The sequence below is a fragment of the Eleutherodactylus coqui genome, chromosome 1 (genome assembly GCF_035609145.1).
Source record: "Eleutherodactylus coqui strain aEleCoq1 chromosome 1, aEleCoq1.hap1, whole genome shotgun sequence".
In the NCBI taxonomy this organism is placed as follows: Eukaryota; Metazoa; Chordata; class Amphibia; order Anura; family Eleutherodactylidae; genus Eleutherodactylus; species Eleutherodactylus coqui.
The window spans coordinates 496,003,701-496,024,400 of NC_089837.1; the positions used below are offsets into that span (position 1 = coordinate 496,003,701).

At 46.8% G+C, this 20,700-nt stretch overlaps 1 protein-coding gene across 1 annotated transcript in view; it reads right to left on the bottom strand.

The window, feature by feature from the left end:
• Positions 1-16,597, bottom strand: part of PANX1 (pannexin 1) — a 61,977-nt gene extending 45,380 nt beyond the window's left edge. The window contains exon 1 of the mRNA XM_066586856.1: positions 16,349-16,597. Within this exon, the coding sequence (XP_066442953.1) occupies positions 16,349-16,529 (181 nt within the window). The 5' untranslated portion in view covers positions 16,530-16,597. The remainder of the gene's footprint in view (positions 1-16,348) is intronic.
• Between the last annotated feature and the right edge of the window lie 4,103 nt (positions 16,598-20,700).

The window sequence follows — 20,700 nt, forward strand, 5'->3', positions numbered from 1 at the left end:
GAAATGGCCTGTTATCTCACCAACAAAAATAGCGCTAGCAATGGAGCATGTGTAATGCAGGCATAAGTATTAGGCCGCTCTCACACAGGTCTTTTTTTTTTCATAGTGGACAGCAAATGTGCAGCGTGGTACAGTAGCAGCAAAGTAGGTGAGATTTTAAATTGCCCTACAATACAGATGTTGAACTCTATGGAATGTCAATTCACTACGGAATTCACTCGCATGGGGTGAGATCTGCAATAAATCCATGACAAACTTCTGCATCAGAAAATCTGTTCTCATATGTAGATACCTTTAGGGCAGTTTCATGCGGGCATATTAGCACACGCAATACACAAAGGATAGAACCCATATTTCCTATTTTTGCGGCCACATTTCTCACCAAAAGATAGAACTTGCTGTATCTTTCTGCAATTTGCACAACAGAGGTCCCCATAGGAGTTTATGAGGGGTGCAATAAGAAAAGGGATGCGTGAAACACTGCTGCGCAATTCCATGAAAAGGGTGGGGAGGAGCTGGAGCAGAGCTGCGCGGCGGTCACTTTCTCCCACACTACACTTTCTCCGTAACGCCACTGCATTTCACAATAAAGCTTAGTTCTTGGTAATGAAGGGGGGTCTGATGATATGTCATCCCGCTCGTGGTCACAATCTGCTGCCCGCTTCCTTCTCAGCTTTCCTCTTTTAATGTGAAAGAAGAATAAAGTAATTTCTACGAAGACGAATGTCTTGGGGACAAATACAACCAGCGCAAAAACCCCTGAGAGAAACCCGCACGTGTGCGTTAGCTCACACTTTACCGTAATTGTCAGGCCAGAGATATATCAACCTGGAACTTGGAACAACGGAAAGTCCAGGTGCCGACCCGGAAAACCATATATCCCACGCATTACCGTCCACCACTGATGCTCATATACAACCCAAAGGTGCCCATACAAGCTGCTGTCGCTCTGTAGTAATCACATGCGGATTACCGCTTATTGCCATGCTATATCTCTACATGCAACTGAAAACAATGGCAAGTACAGGTGCAGCCCGGCATTTAGTGCATGGCTGGATACACTCAGCATAGGGCCCTTAAAGGGGTTATCTGTACCTTACTATTGAGGACCTATCCTCAGATCAATAGTTGATCGGAGGGGGTCCGCCAATCAAATATCTCCCCGGTCGGCTGTTTGCTAGGCTGCCGTCAGTGCAGACAGCCCTGGATGCAGATAGCGCTGTCCGTATTATAGCAGCCTGTCCGGCATTGCATTGAATTCAATGGGGGCTGCTGCTGCACTACCAACTGCTGCAATGTTGACAGCGCTACCTGGTTCCAGCACTGTTTGTACTGAGAGCAGGCCTGGTGTCAGCTTATGGCCAGGGATCCCGATCAGAAGTCCCCCACTGTTCAACTACTGTAATCCCAGACAGATGTCTGTCCAGCCTCTGTTTGAAGACTTCCATTGAAGGAGAACTCACCATGTGCAATGGCAACCATGATTTGCAGACCACTCACCATCCTGGCAGATCTTCTCTGAACTTGCTCCAGTTTATCTATGTCTTTTTTAAAGTGGGATGCCCAAATCTGGACCCAGTATTCCAGATGAGGTCTGACTCAGGGAGAGTAGAGGGGGATAATTACCTCACATGATCTAGACTCTATGCTTCTCGTAATACATCCCAGAATTGTGTTTGCCTTTTTGCTGCTGCATCAAATTGTTGACTCATGTTCAGTATGTGTCTATTAGTATACCCATCTTTTTCACAAGTGCTGCTTAGCCCGATTTCTCCTATTCTGTATGTGCTTTCTTCATTTTTCTTCCTCTCTGTGAAATACCATTCTGTTAGTCACCGCCTACTGTTCAAGCTTTTCTAGATCTTTTTGAATGTTGTCTCTTCCCCAGCGTTAGCCATCTTTCCTAGCTTTGTGTCATCAGCAAAATGGCTAACACCTGTGTGAAACTAGCTTAAGGGGGCCAAATAAAGGTATGAATGATCATTTGTCTCCAGAGTCTGAATTGTCCTGTGTAAAAGCTCAATAGATGAGTGCCAATCGCGTTGATTGGCGCTCGTCACCAGCAGAAAAATGGAGTAGAAGGGCCCGCAGGCTGTGCGTTCACACTGCAGCTGCTGCGTCCAGACAGCACTGCTCTCAAATACAACAGAAGGGGCTTTCAAACATTGGCCACACAATTTTTCCAGTAAGGCCGCTCTCACACAGTGCCGGTAAAACGCCGCGTTTCAAATTGAACACTGTCGAACAGTCCTCAAACGTACCTCATCATTATGATACAATTTTACATGTTATACCACTGATGGCTTCAGAAGGGTCGGTAATCCGGGGATTCTTCCGATTGCCAGATTGGTGTCAGGAATGATTTTTTTTCCACTTCTTAAATGGGGAAAATTGGCCTCTACCTCATTGCGTTTTTTTGCCTTCCTCTGGATCAACACTGGGGGGGGGGGGGTAATAGGCTGCACTGGACGGATATACCGTTATTTTTTGCTCTATAAGACGCTCCCCGGTTTTAGAGAGGGAAATAGGAAAAAAATATTATGAGCACACCCAGGGACAGCGCAGGGTTAGTGCCGGGCAACAGAGCAGAAGATGCAGCAGAGGTCTGAAAAACTGAGGCTCCATGTCACAGCGGCGCTTGTGTGCGGCAGGAGGAAGGGAAGAAGCCGTTTGGTGGAGGCGGCGAACCGGCAGCAGTTCCCGCTGAAAACTGCTAACTAATCGCACATTTGTTTGTGTGATCGCAAGTTTAACGTGTTAAACTTGCAATTGTGCGAAAAAACGACTAATTTAGGCACATTCGCACGATAGGACGCAGCGACCTTTTCCCCCTGCTTTGGAGGGGAAAAAAAGTGCGTCTTATAGAGTGAAAAATACCATATATGTCTTTTTTTTAGTCTAACATGCTTTTTTTTTGCCCCATTGATTTCAATGGGGGTTTCAATAAACAGAGAGCAAATGGTAAGGATTCTGTTTGCTTCCAATCGGTTAGGGTTCCGTTTTTCTGTACGGGGAAGCGGTGCGTCTGCAGCGTTATGGGTCCATTAAAAGAAAAAAACGGAAGTCAAACGGAACGGATTTCACTAAACCGCGTTTACCTGCGATCACTTTTGAATACTGTGCGCTCTCCAACATCTTTGCTTAAATAGGCATTACAATATCAGATGTGGTGATCTGTAATGTACCGTGCTATCTCAGTAATGTATCTCTGGGAAGCGTAACACTGGGCATCGCGCCAGGCGTGCGGTGTGGGCACTTCCTGGCAGTCAGCAGAGAATCTCAGCGCTGTTCTTCATATCTATTACAAGCAAAACCGCATGCATCTTCATAATCACCACAAAGGCGCCATATGGCGGCACACACTGGGGTGACTACATGGCACAGACCAACAGGGCATCCATGTGCCGGCACTGCTGACGCGCCAATACTGCATATACGGTGTGTTCGGAAATATAGTCAGTCGGTCTTATTGGTTTTGATGCACTTTTGCGAAAACGTTATTAAAAAACGTCGTATGACAGCAGCGAATGTCTTGGCGCTCCTGTGCACTGGCAGATATTTACTACGGAGTCTGCAGCGGATCCGCAGCACATGGCGCCCATAGTATCATGCTATGGGAAATCAATTCTTCCTGTACACTCTGCCGTTTAGCCGAGTGGTGTACAAACGCTGCAGATACGCAATTTAATTGTGTATGTGCTGCATTTATTAGACGTCCATGGAAAACAGTAGGGCTCTATCTGGCGTAATATGTGGTAATATAGAACAGGCTGCGTTCCTTTCTACGCACGTATTATACGCAATGTAAAGACACAAGTGTGAATGGATCAATGATAATCAGCGTACTCCTATTACCTACATTCCCCGTGTATTATGCGCACATACGTCGCGCACATAATACGCTATTACATTGCGCTGGTGTTGGCCTGCCCTCAGGGTTTGTATTCACATAGGCAATTCTCCTAAGGCAGTTCTGTCCAATGTCGAGATAGACAGACCGCGCACGGGAAAACACCTCATTCATTGGAACGGCTTAATTCACAAAAGCTATATTTCTCTAGAACTGATGGTCCAAATTAGTAAGATGGCTGCCTGCCCTGTTTGTGTACATTTCTTTTTGAAGAATCGGCCATTAAAAAACAAAAAAAAAAAAAACTGGTGAGGTAAAATGAAAGCTGTGCTGTGATTGGTTGCTTTGGGGTCTTACACTGCTGAGGTAAAATGAAAGCTGCACTGTGATTGGTTGCTGTGTGTTCTTAGCCTGCTGAGCAAAAATGAAAGCTGCACTGTGGTTGGTTGCTTTGGGGTCTTACACTGCTGAGGTAAAATGAAAGCTGCACTGTGGTTGGTTGCTTTGGGGTCTTACACTGCTGAGGTAAAATGAAAGCTGCACTGTGGTTGGTTGCTATGGGTTCTTACACTCCTGAGGTAAAATGAAAGCTGCACTGTGATTAGTTGCTGTGTGTTCTTACACTCCTGAGGTAAAATGAAAGCTGCGCTGTGATTGGTTGCTTCGGGTTCTTACACTGCTGAGGTAAAATGAAAGCTGCACTGTGATTGGTTGCTATGGGTTCTTACACTCTTGAGGTAAAATGAAAGCTGCACTGTGATTGGTTGCTGTGTGTTCTTACACTCCTGAGGTAAAATGAAAGCTGTGCTATGATTGGTTGCTATCTGTTCTTACACTCCTGAGGTAAAATGAAAGCTGCGCTATGATTGGTTGCTTTGTGTTCTTACACTCCTAAGGTAAAATGAAAGCTGCGCTGTGATTGGTTGCTTCGGGTTCTTACACTGCTGAGGTAAAATGAAAGCTGCACTGTGATTGGTTGCTATGGGTTCTTACACTCCTGAGGTAAAATGAAAGCTGCGCTGTGATTGGTTGCTATGGGTTCTTACACTCCTGAGGTAAAATGAAAGCTGCGTTGTGATTAGTTGCTATGGACAACAAAGACAGCTTTCCCAGGAGTGTGGTTCCGGCCTACTGTTCCATGGCCACCCTGTACTGTGGCTGCTGACAGCTGCGACCGGCTGGTCTACAATAAGCAGCACATGAGGCGCCTGGTGGCTTCTCCCAGTGTCGTACAGCCAAGTATCTGATGTGTGCAGATTGTAACACCGCGGCTCGGGTGTCAGATCAGGTGGAGCCGAGCAGTGAATGTGTAAGATGTAGTGATTGTTTACAGACAGGGCACGGCTGCAGGACCGCAACACCCAGGAAGCACACATGGCTGAGGGAAGGAAGGGGCTGTTCAGACAAGGCGATTTCTTGTTTGAGCGAGCGACCAATGTCAGAGTTACGGCCCTCTTGGGGCTCATTCACACGAGCGCATGGGCACCGCATATTACACCTGTGTATATCCCGTCTGTAACACGGAGTGAATGGAGGCAATGAAGGTCAATGTGGGCAGAAGAAGACAGCTGCCTCTAATTAGTCATTAGACGTCATCACAAGGATTTCGCCGACTGACAGAATTCCGCGCTGCGGTGTCTTTTCCCCATGATACGCCCGTGTGAAAGGACGAGAAAACGCTAATTAATCACGGGACTTGATCGCATTTGCACAGCCCTCATTGACTTCTATGGGGACCATCGGTGCGCAGAAAAGCAGAGCATGCCACGTTCCGGGTTTATTTTTACGTTCTACGAAAATACCGAAATCTGTGCGAACCCGTCCTTCACACGGGTGTATCTGCATTAGCAACATTTAGGCACGCGTTACGCAGAGACTCTAATGGGTTTGTTCACATGCCTGTATTTTCCTGCACATTTCAGTAGCGCAAAAACAAAACGTAACACGCTCTAAGTCCCCATAGAAGTTAATGTGGACGCACAGATGTAAGCGAGAGAACACTGGGAGATGCGCGAAACACTGCGGAATCGCGCTGGAAAAAGAACACATCTGGAACTCATCAGCCATTGCAATCGGAGCGTTTGTTTGCTGCGTATTACGCACGCGATGCTGTATTTTACGTATCACGCAGGAACAGCCCTACAGTTCTCTATGTGTAGCGCATGTCACGATGTCCATACGTAATACATTGCCTATGGTTGGGGTTGCTTACGCAGACAGAATGGGGAATTAGAAAAACAAGTCATACTGTGTATGGCAGCGTGCGTGAAATATGCCGTCATGCGCAGCCATAGCCGGCTCCACGGGCAGGTAAGACGCGGCGCGCTCCATGCAGCGCAGCTTGTGAATGAAGCCATGTTTGTATTTATGAAGGATAATAAAAATAAACATCCAGTGCAAAGGTGATGGCAGCCGTAAACAGCCTGCAGGCGGCATGAGTCAGCGGGGTCACATTCTGTGCCAGGGCATAATCGGATCAGTCTGAGTAACCCATTCCTCGTCTTCCTCTTCCTGATGCCAAATATTGTGGCGGCCGCAAGAATGACAGAGGTGTGGATGAAACCGTCATGACTACAATCACTTGTCACGTCCAGCGGAATAACTAACTAATTATAGAGGCGGTGGGGAAACCCAGCAGTGTTATAAGTGTGTTATTATATAAGATAATATGCTACAACACTTACATAACCGCACGGCAAACCCAAGACAGGAACTGATAATTACACTGCTAGTTCTACTCCTTCCAAGTATCTCAAGGCGAGGCCACGCTGCTAGAAGACGTCATGGAACGAGACATTCTGCGACGTGCTAATATAGGCTTTGCTTCACTTCCTCACTACTGTGAAGATCCCTGCTTGCTGTCAGTGAATCCATAATCCATACATACATTTACAGTATACATTATTACACACATACATATAGGGTATAGTGAAAAAGCCGGATCCAGCACTATATCTTAATACTGGTGTCGTATATCGGAATATCAATAGCGTACTTGAATAGAAAGGAATGGATGCGCTACACGATGGTATGGCGTACGGGCCCCAAGACATGGATTTCAGTTTTGTGTTGTGGCCCCTGTAAGGGCTCCTTCACATGAGTATATGTACAAATGCAGATGCTTCAGCGCAACGTATTTGCACCATGAACAAAGTAGATTTGCGCGCGTATTGGCGCACGGGACACTAGTACGCCCTAATTTAACCCTTTTCCAATACACTGTCTGACGTCTGAAGACATTCTGATTGAAGGCTGTACAGCTCTGATGTTGGAAGACGTCCGGCAGGGTATTCTTACTGTATATTACTGGCCGCTCTGTTGTCAGGGGCCTCTCCAGCATGTCCAATACCGCAGTACTGGCTCTAGCCAGCAGATAGCGCCATTGTATAATAGCAGAAAGAGAAAGCCCCCTAGGAAACCCTGAATCCAAAAGTGGATTGCAAAGGAAAGAGTATTGGAAGCGGCCTCTTTCTGCCATGATACGCCCATGGCGCCATTCAACATGGCAGTCCAAGGCTGACGCTATCATTGCGCAACTGTGTTAATGACCGGCGAAGCGTCGATTCAGTGCAGATGTACTGCAAATTACTAGTAAGACCACGACCCGATCAGAGGAAAATACAAGCTTCATTTATACATTACAGTCAGTAGGGTAAGTATGGAAACGTCATATGTTAAATGTATACATTATTGCTCTCAGATGCCTAACAAAAAAGAAAAAAAAAGAGTTCAATTATAAAACTTTATTCAAAAGCAAGCCGTTACAGTAAAAAATAAAAAAATATACATTTTTAATGTAAGAAATGGGCACAAACGTATAGAAACTTATGGCTATCCATTACCGTAACTCCATTAAACGTAAGTGAGTTTTGCGCATTGTGAGACGCACGGAATTAGAAATCATTATTTGCAATGGTTCTATTTTTGGGCAATCTGATCGCGTTTATTTCCTATGCAAGGCAAAAATCGCATCACTATCGCACGCCATATGCGATACGATTTTTGCTATTGAAAGTGTTGAAGCCACATGTGACACATAAGAGACGCTCATGTACAGGGATGGGGTGCTTTTTTCTAGCAAAATGCATGACACGCTCAGACAAATTGCATCTCTGCAGGTGCGATATCGGTCCAAGTTTTTTACACAGATATCGCATAAACATGTAAATTCAGCTTAACCCTTTCCAATCCAATTTCTATCCTGGTTTTCCTAGGGGGCTTACTCTTTTTCTGACGTTATACAACGGTGCTATCTGCTGGCTAAAGCCAGTACTGCATGAGGTGACACGTTGGATAGGCTCCGACAGCAGAGAGGCTGGCAATATACAGTAAGAGAACCCCGACGGACGTCTTCCAACATCGGAGCTGTACAGCCTTAAATCATAATGTCTTCAGAGGTCACACAGTGGATTGGAAGGGGTTAAGGGCGCCATTACACAAGCGCTAGGGGCAGCCGCCAGGGCTCACTTTTTCCCGACAATTGTAAGGCTGCACCTGCGCAGGTGAACTCCGGCAATTAGTGGTATTACATGAGCGTCAACGGCAATTCTTGGAAAAACATGTGCACTGACACACTAAGGCCTCCCTCACACGGGGCGTTTTCAGCCCTGTGCTAAACGCTGTACAACGCTCCCCTTCATTTCAAGGCTGCTTGGATGTTCTATCTTCACATTTACATGACAGCCCATTGTTCCACTGTGTTCTGGGAGCCGAACAACAGCAAAAACGGAAGTGCCAGATCCAGCAGATGCCGAACAGCACTGAGCAGAACCCATTGACTATAATGGGATCAGTTAGGCACCGCTCTGCACTCCAGCCTTTTTAAGGATGAAATAGTGCTGCGGTGTTTTGTCCAGAACTTCCAGGAAGCCGAGCCGAAGCCATCCGCACAGGAGCCATAACTGACAGAGAGCTCTGAGCCTTTCGGTTAACCCCTTACACGCCGTGATCACACCGCCTGTAAGCAGGTAAAAGAGAGAAGAACCTCCCTCTATGATGTCATTGGCCCTCCGCCATCCAATCGAGGAGGGATGATGGCAATCGGATGCCAGCCAATGGGGTCCAGGTCTGCCATGGCTTAGAATATCAAAGCATAGCGGTAAAACACTGCAGTATAGAAGTGCTGCAGTGTATTATATCAACAATCACAGGCTCGCAGATTTGAGAAAAAAAATAAAACATTCAAATAATATCCATGTAAAAAAACTTTTTTGCTGATTTTTCCTTTCTTACAAAATGAATAAAAAAGCCCCACGTTTGGTATCGCCGTACCTGTAAAAACCTCCACAATACATTGAACGATTTTAGCTATTCATTTTGCATCCCAACAAAAAAAAAATGCAATGAAAGTGCTCAAAAAAGGTTATATGTGCCTCAAAATGGTATCAATAAAAACTACAGCTAGTCATGAGAAAAAGCCATTACACAGTTCTGTCCATGGGAAAATAAAAAAGTTACGGAACTTCCAATGCAGCAATGCAAAAATATATATATATTTTATTGGGCAAAAGAGGAAAAACATGAAAATATAGAATTCTGATATTATTGTAACAGTACAGACCCATAAAAAAAAAGTTAGCATGTCACTTATACTACAAAAGAAAACAATGGCAGAATCGATGTGCCCTTTCACCCTGCCCATACATTCATTACACAGTACACTGCAATACATCTGATGCGGTACTCAATATGTTAGTGGCAAATAGCCGTGGTGGGTTATCCCTCTTACATGGTAGCATCACACAAAAGGACTTATGTACCATAAAGGCAGAACACGCAACTAACTGCTATGTGGCCCTTGGAGCGGTAGGGCCCAGGTTGGTCCCATCCGTGCATGAACAGGTACAAGATGCACCTAGAAAGCTGCTGCTGGCTTCTTGCTTGCTTCCTGTAGGTCAGTCCCCTCTGTGATGGCGGCAGAGCTTCCTGTGTTCGCAGCACGTATCATTCTCTTGTGAGACATAACTTTCACTTCGGTGTTTTTGCTTCATGTTTCTTAATACATTGTATACAAAGAAAACGGTACTGAAAAAGGAACTGATCCATCCGTTTTCTCCTAACTTAACTAGATTGCCTGGGAGTTTGGGGAATTTTCCTATTGATGACCTACCTCCAAGCTAGGTCATTAATAGTTCATCAGTGGGAGTCCGCTGCTCGGGATCCCTGCCAATCAGCGGATTCTTTGGCCCATTGTAAGAAAATGGGATCCAGAAATAAACGAGCCCTTATAATAACTGGTCCTAGGAAAAGAAAACATGGGGCAGCTATCTATGCAGGATGATGCCCGAGCCTTGTATCCAAGTGCCTAGACGAAAGCAAGTGGCTGGTTACCCTTCCTGGCACCTGGGATACTCGACCCACCGGACCTCCCTGTTCAGCCAAGCACAGTATCTACATGGTAATAGTGAATGCCGAAACTGGACGCTACGGAGAAAAACCGGATTGCCTTCAGCAACAAATCCTGGTTTAGTTTGGGCGCTGACAACGGCTGTGTTCTGGAGGCCTCGAATACGGCCTTTGCTGTGGAGCGGCACACTGTCCCCTGCTGGTGTGATGGTATGGGGACCATTGCATACGACAGTCGGTCCCCCCTAGTAGCGGTATGAGGGACAATGACAGCTCAGAGATATGTTCATCTCATGGCTTCTTCCAAGAAGCTTCCAGCAGGATGATCCTCGGCTGCACACACAAGGGGGTCATAGGAATGTCCCCACAACATTGGCCACCAGGCTGGCCACAGAAGTGTGACAGATTTATCGTCAATAGAGCATGTATCGGACCATCTCAGACGTCAACTTCAACAGACTACGGGTTTGCACGATCTAAAGGCTCAGTTACAGAACAGGTGATAAAAGTCTGATAAGTGGCAGTCTCACCGCTGAGAACCCCACCAATCCTGAAGTTGGGGGTCTAGTGACCCCCTCTTCTCCTCACTGTGAGCAATTGAATGGAGCGACGGTCACACATGTGCGACTGCCACTCCATTTACTGTGAGGGATGCAGTAAGCCCACAATGAGGCGAGTGGGGCACAAGACCCCTGTTCCCAAGATCAGTGTGGGTCTCAGGAGCAAGACACCCACCAGTTAGACTTTTATCACCTATCCTGTAATAAAAGAAAATCTTGTTAGAACTCTTTTAGGCTCTTTCCACACGGGCGATTTTCTTACGCAATTTTGTTGCAATGCGACAGTGCTACCAATAGCATGTATGTAGAGCCCATGCCTTCCTACGGGTTCTTCCACACGAGCGATGTTTTGTAGCCTGCGACATTGCGAGACTACAGATGCAGTTTTTTTATAGCCCATGTTTCCCTATGGAAACTTCCTTTTTGTTATATCGCATGAAAACACGGTTTTCGTGGGGTCCAATGCAACTTTGACAGTAGGAAATCCTACTGTAAAAGCCCTAAAATAAGCCCAATCTGCATTAAAAAAAAAAGACTACATCACCTCTCAGCACTGTCAGGCACCGGTGCGTGTCTCCTCTTCAACCCTGATCTTTAGTCTTCTGCCAGCCCCTTCCTGTATTTCAGGTTAAAGTCCCCGCTTCAGGAAGTGCTGGCTGTGATTGGCTGAGCTGCGGCGCTCGAGAACCAATCAGAGCCAGCACTCGATAAACCAATCACAGTCATTCAATGAATGAATGAATGGCTGTGATTGGTTCATCGAGTGATGGCTATGATTGGCTGAGCTGCAGCGCTCGAGAACCAGTCACAGCCAGTGCTTCCTGGAGGCGGGAATTTCAACCTCCAATCCAGGAGAAGATGAAAGACTGGGGAGAAGATGAAAGACTGGGGCTGAAGAGGAGACGTGCGCGCAGGAGCCTAACAGCGCCTGAGAGATGATGTTTTTGTTTTGTTTTTTTATGCACATATAGCTTATTTTTGGGGTGTGGCTTATATTTCAAGCCCACATCCTGAAAATACTTGCACATGGTGCTACAAAGTTGTATGACTTTGTAGCAACACAAAATCGTGTTATCGCCACGAGAAAAGGAAGCGATATCGCAAAGCCCACCAATGTGATATTGTTACAATTTTCTTGCGGTGATATCGTGTCGCCCTTGGGGAAGCAGCCTTAAACTTTGAAAGGAAGAAAGGAGAAGAATTAAGAAAAGAAGGGAGAAAAGAAGAGGAAAGAAGAGAGAAAAGAAGAGAGGAAAAAAATAGAGAGAAGAGAAGGGAGAGTGAGAGAGAGAAGGGACAGAAAAGATTAGAGAGAGAAGGGAAAAGAGAAGAACGGAAACTAGAAGAGAAGACAGGAAAGAAGAGAAGAGAGGAGAGGAAAGAAGAGAAGAGGGGAGAGAGATGGGAAGGGAGAGAAAAGAAGAAAGAGAGAAAAGAGAAAGAAGAGATAGAGATGAGAGAGAGATGAGAGAGAAAAGAAGAGAGGGAAAAGAAAGAGATGAGAGAGAAGGAGAGATAAGAGAAAAGAGAAGGGAGAGAGAGAGAAGGGAGAGAGCGAGAGAGAGAGCGAGAGAGAGAAGGGAGAGAGCGTGAGAGAGAAGGGAGAGAGCGTGAGAGAGAAGGGAGAGAGAGAGAAGGGAGAGAGCGAGAGAGACAAGGGAGAGAGCGAGAGAGAGAGAGAAGAGAGAGCGAGAGAGAGAATTGAAAAGAGATAGAGAGAGAAGGGAAGAGAAAGAGCAGAAAGAAAAAAGAAGAGAGTAGAAAAGAGAAAAGAGAGGAAAGAAGAGAAGAGAGGAAAGGAAACGAGAAGAGAGGAGAGGAAAGAAGAGAGGAGAGGAAAGAAGAGAGGAGAGAGATGGGAAGGGAGAGGAAAAAAGAAAGAGAGAAGAGAAAAGAGAAAGAAGAGATAGAGATGAGAGAGAGGAGAGAGAAAAGAAGAGAGGGAAAAGAAAGAGAAGAGAGAGAAAGAGAGATAAGAGGAGAGAGAGAGAGAGAGCAAAGAGAGAAGAGAAGGGAGAGCGAGAGAGCGAGAGAGAGAAAGGAGAGCGAGAGATAGAAAGGAGAGCGAGAGAGAGAAGGGAGAGCGAGAGAGAGAAGGGAGAGCGAGAGAGAGAGAAGAGAGAGCGAGAGAGAGAAGAGAGAGAGAGCAAAAGAGAGAGCGAGAGAGAAAAGAGAGAATTGAAAAGAGATAGAAAGAGAAGGGAAGGGAGAGAGCAGATAGAGAACTTTGAAGGGAAGAAAGGAGAAGAATGAAGAAAAGAAGAGGAAAGAAGAGAGAAAAGAAGAGAGGGAAAAGAAAGAGATGAGAGAGAAAGAGAGATAAGAGGAAAGAGAGAGAGCAAAGAGAGAAGAGAAGGGAGAGAGAGAAGACGACGAGAGAAAGAGAAGGGAGAGCGAGAGAGAGAGAAGGGAGAGAGAGAGAGAGAGAAGGGAGAGAGAGAGAGAGAAGGGAGAGCGAGAGAGAGAGAAGGGAGAGCGAGAGAGAGAGAAGGGAGAGAGAGAAGAGAGAGAGAGAAGGGAGAGCGAGAGAGAGAGAAGGGAGAGCGAGAGAGAGAAGAGAGAGCGAGAGAGAGAAGAGAGAGAGAGAGAGAGAAGAGAGAGCGAGAGAGAGAAGAGAGAGAGAAGAGAGAGCGAGAGAGAATTGAAAAGAGATAGAGAGAGAAGGGAAGGGAGAGAGCAGAAAGAGAAAAGAAGAGAGTAGAAAAGATAGAAAAGAGAGAAGAGAAAAGAGAGAGGAAACACGAGAAGAGAGGAGAGGAAACAAGAGAAGAGACGAGAGGAAACAAGAGAAGAGATGAGAGAGAACAAAATAGAGGTGAGAAGTAAGAGAGAAGAGAGTGAGAAAAGAGAGCAGTGTTCTACGACTTTCCGCTGTACCATTGGGAGATACTTTCCACGATGTATCGCAGGTCTTCTGCTGCGGAAATCCGCCCCGTTCATGTGAACCCGGCCTTCAACAGCCGTACAAGATTCACCGCTAAAGCCTGTGGCTGGCTAAACAGTCATGTGACTGCCCGCCACTTCTCCTGGGTTCCATGCGGCGGGCATCGGGGCTGCAGAGCTGGATGGGAAGCCGTTGGGATTGGATTGGCATTCAAATTTTATTCATTGTTAGCCCTTTTAACTTTTTTCTTATGTCCCAGAAAACCCCTTTATTTTTTGGGTCAGTGTTTTTTCTTACATCACAGCAGGTGCAAGTTTATCCTATATGTAAAAGTATATTGCCAGAAAAGACGCTTGTAAAAAAAATAGGTGAATAAAACAAAATACCCTCCAAAAATGCGTGTGTGAGATGGAAGCTTCATAAGAGAATCCCCACGCTCTGCCCACAGCACAGCGATCAGGAGGATTACCCACACTAATCCTCTTATATACAGTCAAGCATCTCCAACAGTCCCATATATCAGAGCACTTGTACAACCGCAACAACAACTCCATACGGTGGAATCCTTACAAAAAGCAGCAGATATAAGAATAAGCTATAAATCAGATCACCTACATGCCAACTCTACTGGCATCCGACCACGGTGACAACCATGCCCCAGCATAACAAAGACAACCATCTCCCCGCACAGCTGTGACAACCATCTCCCTAAGTGCCTATGTGTTCACAACAACAGTAGAGTATCCACACTACAACAGTCCTAAAGGGTGTGATCAGACCGGTCAGAAATACTGCGGAAAAGCCATCCACAAGCTGAAGACAACATATGACGGGTACGGTGACCTGCGCTGCGGATCTTTAGGGCAGATTCCAACTCTTCCAATGAGGGGCTGAAATCAGCACTAAAATTCATGCCATTTGGAGCCGATTTTCCACTGCAGATTAAGGCCGGCAACAACAGTAGATTCATGTGTTGCAAAACACACAAATCTTCCACAATATGAACTCCAGACTTTTGAATTGGGTCATACACATGAAACGAGTCGGAATTCCACACATGGATTTTGCCCATCGACGGGGCTAAATCTGCAGATTTTGATGTGGTTTTTAGAGGCAGAATTCACAAGGAAAATTCCACTGTGTGAGCATACCCTAAGGCGGTATTATTGTATCTTGACTCCACCGGAAGTAGTGGTGGAGTTAAGGTACTTGCTGTTTGACAGGGGGTTCACGCCCCCTGTTCGTGAGTGGCTCTCCTCCCAGCAGCGCTGAAGAAGAAGCTGAGCGTTCTCTGGCTGTCTTCCCTGTCCTCAGCAGCGGACTCCCAGCAACACTCAAGAAGCAGAGGGGTCTCCGACTGTCTGCCCCATGCTCGGCCTCACAGCTCCTCCCAGCAGCGCAGAAGAAGCAGTACGGTCTCTGGCTGTCTCCCCTGTCTTCAGCCGCAGACTCGACCTCCCAGCAGCGGCCTGGCAGCAGCGCAGAAGAAGCAGAGGGCTCTCCGGCTGTCTTCCCCGTCCTCGGGCTCACAGGTGCATTCAACGGTGCTGAGGTGAGGAGTTGTGAGCGCTGCAGTGCCACATGCAAGCACTGGCCGTGCAGGACCGGTGAGCGGCAGGGCGGCCAACGTTCATGAGGTGACCAGTTTGTGCCCCTGCAGGCGCGGCCAGCGCTGCAGAGCGATGTGGGCAGCAGTGGTACCAGGAGCGCTGAGTGGTGCAGAGTGGCGGGGCCCGCGCTGTAATCAGGCAAGCAGTTTGGCAGCAGTGCTGGCGGGAAGTGTATGTTTCCCGGCAGCAGGAATCAGAAGCCAGGCAAAATGAAATCCAGGACCTACATGAAGGTAGCCAATCGGGAGCTAGGGGTGTGATAGGGGTGTTACTGCAACCAAGCCCTGTCAAACCCCTTACTTCTGGTGGTGTCAAGATACAATAATACCCCCTAAGGCCTGAGTCACACAGGTTTATTTGTGCGCATATTTGTGCATGCAGAATTCGCACAAATATGGCAAAAATAGAACCCATTGACTTCGATGGGTTCATTCACATGCACATTTTTTTATGCGCGTTTCTGCTGAGCCAAACACACGTGTACTTGCTGTGTGCGGGCAATCCGTATGCACTATCATGATATGTAGTACACGCCAAGATAGAACACGCTACGCAGGTGTGGGTGCCCCAATACAACGGGCTCTTGTCATCATGGCATGTTGCACATGGGGAAATTGCGCATTTGACACGCAATGACAACACGCCCGTGTGAGACCGGCATTAGTCCGATTAAAGTCTTATACATACGAACGTCTTTGCGAAGAGGACTGCGCACACAAAATGTACACGCAATACGCAGTGGACACAATCCGTTGATTTCACTTGGTCCGTTCACATATTTTGCGCGTACATTTTGTTTACGCAAAAAATAGGCGGCACGCTCTATTTGTGTAGGAAAACAGCATATATCACACTAATCGCACTAACTGCCCATGGCAATGAATGGGAGAACGGTTGCGTATTTTTGGCGCACGCAAGAAGTAGCGTAAAAACCCGCAGAGATATGCGGCGCCCATTGTGCAGCACTAATGTGTAATGCGCTCGCAGCCATGTGACACCGGCTGGACTGGAGCAAGTCCCCTACAAAGGAGCAGGTGGCACTGCCCCGTGCGGTACCCCACTGTGTGCAGGTGGGCAGCCCCCGGCGGGCACCACTCACCCATGGTGATCTCCTGGGCGAACGCCAGCGAGATGAGCAGCAGCGGCAGCCCCACCGCGATGCACGACACGATCTTGTCCACCGCCAGCTCCAGCCGCAGCCCCTTGTACTTGGACTCGGGCGGGTCCTTCAGCAGGAAGTCGGAGAACACGTACTCGGTGGCGATGTGCGCGATGGCCATGTCTGCGGCGACAATCACAGCCCAGACACCGGCAGCCGCATCCCGTACAGAAGGGCCGGAGAGGCGGGCAGGGGGCGGGGCGCCGGCGGAGGGGCGGGGCCTCCCGGGTGAAGAGCTCGCTTATTGTCTTCTTGGATCACATTTTACGTACAAGTCAATGGAGCTTAGAGGGGAATTCCACTACCGGGGCTCTAGATCCATCAGCTCCCACAAGTGCCCTTTAATAATGCTGTCCCCTCATGTGTCCCTCAGTAATAGTGTCCCCATGTACCTTTTACCTATAGTGCTTCTCAGTTATAGTGTCCCCACATAGCCTTCAGTTATAGTATCCCCACATGTGTCCCTCAGTAATAGTGTCCCCATGTATCCTTTACCTATAGTGCTTCTCAGTTATAGTGTCCCCACATGTCCTTCAGTTATAGTATCCCCACATGTGTCCCTCAGTAATAGTGTCCCCATGTACCTTTTACCTATAGTGCTTCTCAGTTATAGTGTCCCCACATAGCCTTCAGTAATAGTGTCCCCATGTATCCTTTACCTATAGTGCTTCTCAGTTATAGTGTCCCCACATGTCCTTCAGTAATAGTGTCCCCACATGTGTCCCTCAGTAATAGTGTCCCCATGTACCTTTTACCTATAGTGCTTCTCACTTATAGTGTGCCCACATAGCCTTCAGTAATAGTGTCCCCATGTATCCTTTACCTATAGTGCTTCTCAGTTATAGTGTCCCCACATGTCCTTCAGTAATAGTGTCCCCACATGTGTCCCTCAGTAATAGTGTCCCCATGTACCTTTTACCTATAGTGCTTCTCAGTTATAGTGTCCCCACATGTCCTTCAGTAATAGTGTCCCCACATGTGTCCCTCAGTAATAGTGTCCCCATGTACCTTTTACCTATAGTGCTTCTCAGTTAGTGTCCCCACATAGTCTTCAGTAATAGTGTCCCCATGTACCTTTTACCTATAGTGCTTCTCAGTTATAGTGTGCCTACATAGCCTTCAGTAATAGTGTCCCCATGTATCCTTTACCTATAGTGCTTCTCAGTTATAGTGTCCCAACATAGCCTTCAGTAATAGTGTCCCCACATGTGTCCCTCAGTAATAGTGTCCCCATGTACCTTTTACCTATAGTGCGTCTCAGTTATAGTGTCCCCACATGTCCTTCAGTAATAGTGTCCCCACATGTGTCCCTCAGTAATAGTGTCCCCATGTACCTTTTACCTATAGTGCTTCTCAGTTAGTGTCCCCACATAGTCTTCAGTAATAGTGTCCCCATGTACCTTTTACCTATAGTGCTTCTCAGTTATAGTGTGCCCACATAGCCTTCAGTAATAGTGTCCCCATGTATCCTTTACCTATAGTGCTTCTCAGTTATAGTGTCCCAACATAGCCTACAGTAATAGTGTCCCCATGTATCCTTTACCTATAGTGCTTCTCAGTTATAGTGTCCCCACATGTCCTTCAGTAATAGTGTCCCCACATGTGTCCCTCAGTAATAGTGTCCCCATGTACCTTTTACCTATAGTGCTTCTCAGTTATAGTGTCCCCACATGTCCTTCAGTAATAGTGTCCCCACATGTGTCCCTCAGTAATAGTGTCCCCATGTACCTTTTACCTATAGTGCTTCTCAGTTATAGTGTCCCCACATAGTCTTCAGTAATAGTGTCCCCATGTACCTTTTACCTATAGTGCTTCTCAGTTATAGTGTGCCCACATAGCCTTCAGTAATAGTGTCCCCATGTATCCTTTACCTATAGTGCCCCACCAAGTGTCCCTCATTATAATGGTGTCCCCACATGTCCCTCAGTAAGTGTCCCCATGTAGCTTTTACCTATAGTGCTTCTCAGTAATAGTGTCCCCATGTATCCTTTACCTATAGTGCCCTACCAAGTGCCCCTTAGTAATACTGTCCCCTCATGTGTCCCTCACTAATAGTGTCCCCATGTATCCTTTACCTGTAGTGCCCTACAAGTGCCCCTTAGTAATACTGTCCCCTCATGTGTCCATCAGTAATAGTGCCCCCATGCACCCTTTACTTATAGTGCCCCCGCAATGTATCCTCAGTAGAAGTTGCACGGAGCAGTGTGTTATAAGATGTTCTCGGCTCTGCTCTAAGAATCTGGGACTGTGCACACATACAGGAGCGTGCAGATGGCGGCATACTTGTAACTATTACCATTGTGCCCCAGGGTGGAGCAGCGGAGCAGAGATGGCAGCATAGCCCAAATAATACCTGTTGGCCTACATTTCGATCAGGGGCCGAATCAGAGAGTCCGGTGCAAGGCGTGAGCCCTGATGTACAGCTGGTACATATCTGCCCCCTGAATGTATAGTGGACTGGTACATGTGATCCGCGCCCGCTCTGCCATGTATTCTTTACCACTTTTCAGCTGAGCCCTAAAAGGGTAACACCATCACAGCACATCACGCCCCAGATGGGAGCGCTCTTCATTATGCTGCCGCCTTCAGGAGCAACTCAGCAGTTTGTTCAACGCTACTCAGTAACTCCTGGTCACCCGTAGGCCGGCGTCACACGGGTGGAAGCACATTTGCGCTGCGTTTTTGCATGATGGCCGTTGCACCTCTGAGTGTTTTACTGTATTGTATGTCCACCTAACAAGGCACACAAGCGCGCCCCAGTGATTGCAATGAGCAGTTAGCGGAATTAGTTCAATATGTGCTATTTTCCTGCGCAAGTACGCTGGAAAATAGAGCATGCGGCACATTATTTTGCGGGAACGGAATGTGCGCAAATGCGTGCATGTGAACAAACCCATTGAAATCAAATATGCCCGTGCGACACAGGACTGAGAGGAGTCACGGAAACAACATAGAACAGCTTCGTCAGCTGTTTCCGTATTCCTGTCCACCCCAGGCACCATGTATAGGAGGGGCATAAGGTCGGGGGCGGGGCTCTCTATAGATACCCTAGATGTGAGTCCCAGAGTTGGTAATTGCTGCAGGTCCACTCCGCACACAGAGCATTGTATAGACTGGATACTATTCTAGGCACTTCTTAGCTGAGAGCTGGATAGCTGCGGTATGTACGGGCTTATATGAGTGTTCTCATTCACTGACAACAAACAGAGATCTTGAAAATGGCAAGGAATTCAAAACAAAACTTGATACAAGTTGCAGAATTTTTCATTTGTACACTGATTAAAGGGAATCTGTCACCTGCCTTTAGCTCTATAAGCTAAACTTATGGGCTGAATGTAGGTGAGCTGTAGAGTCCAGATTTATACTTACCTCCCTGTCGTTCCCCCGGTGTCAGTGCTGAAAGCCGCCACTGAATTCATTGAGCGGCACTGCTAAGTAATTCAGCTATTCATATATTATAGTGGGCAGACTACTTAGCAGTGCCACTCAATGCACTGAACTGCAGCTTTCAGATCCCCCCTGGGGGAAGGTAAGTATATAACTTACCTCCCCGGACTCAGTAGGTCACCTACTTTTAGCCTATGAGCTTAGCTTATAGAGCTAAAAGTTGCTGATAGATTCCCTTTAAAGGTATATTTTCCATCCCAAACATTTATAACATATCTACAATTAGCCTGATAAATGTGAGACCCGCACCTACCTCCAGAACAAGGGGCTCCAGAGAGCCATATCTATTCCCGCAGTGGTCTCTGGGTTATACGGAAACAGATGAGCACCTTGTGACCACCATAGAGGAGTTATGTGAACAGTGTAGCGCAGCGAGCTGAAGCTGGGGACGAATAAGATGTCTGATAGACGGAAGACACTGCAATACTGGACTACGGTATTGCAGTATATTATATCAGATTTTCAAATCTAGTAACATAAAAAAAACAAGAGAAATAAAATGTTTAAGCATAAAAAAGGAAACTACACATATTTGGTTTTGCCATGTTGGTAGCAACCGCAACTATGAAACCAATGTATTATTTTTCCCACAGAGGAAACTCCATAAAAACCAACTAAAAACCAATGCTGCAAAAAAGGGAAAAAAAGGTGATCAAAAAGTCATCTGTACCCCAAAATGGTCCCAATGAGACTCCGGTTCTCACACAGAGAACAGCTGGGGGCGGTTGCTCATCAGTACTCTGCTGCTGATATAAGCTCATCCATTTGGGCTGTTTGCCTCTAAGGGAGGGGGTGTATTTGCCTTCTCATCTATAGCCTACTGGTACTTTGGTAAGTAAATATGG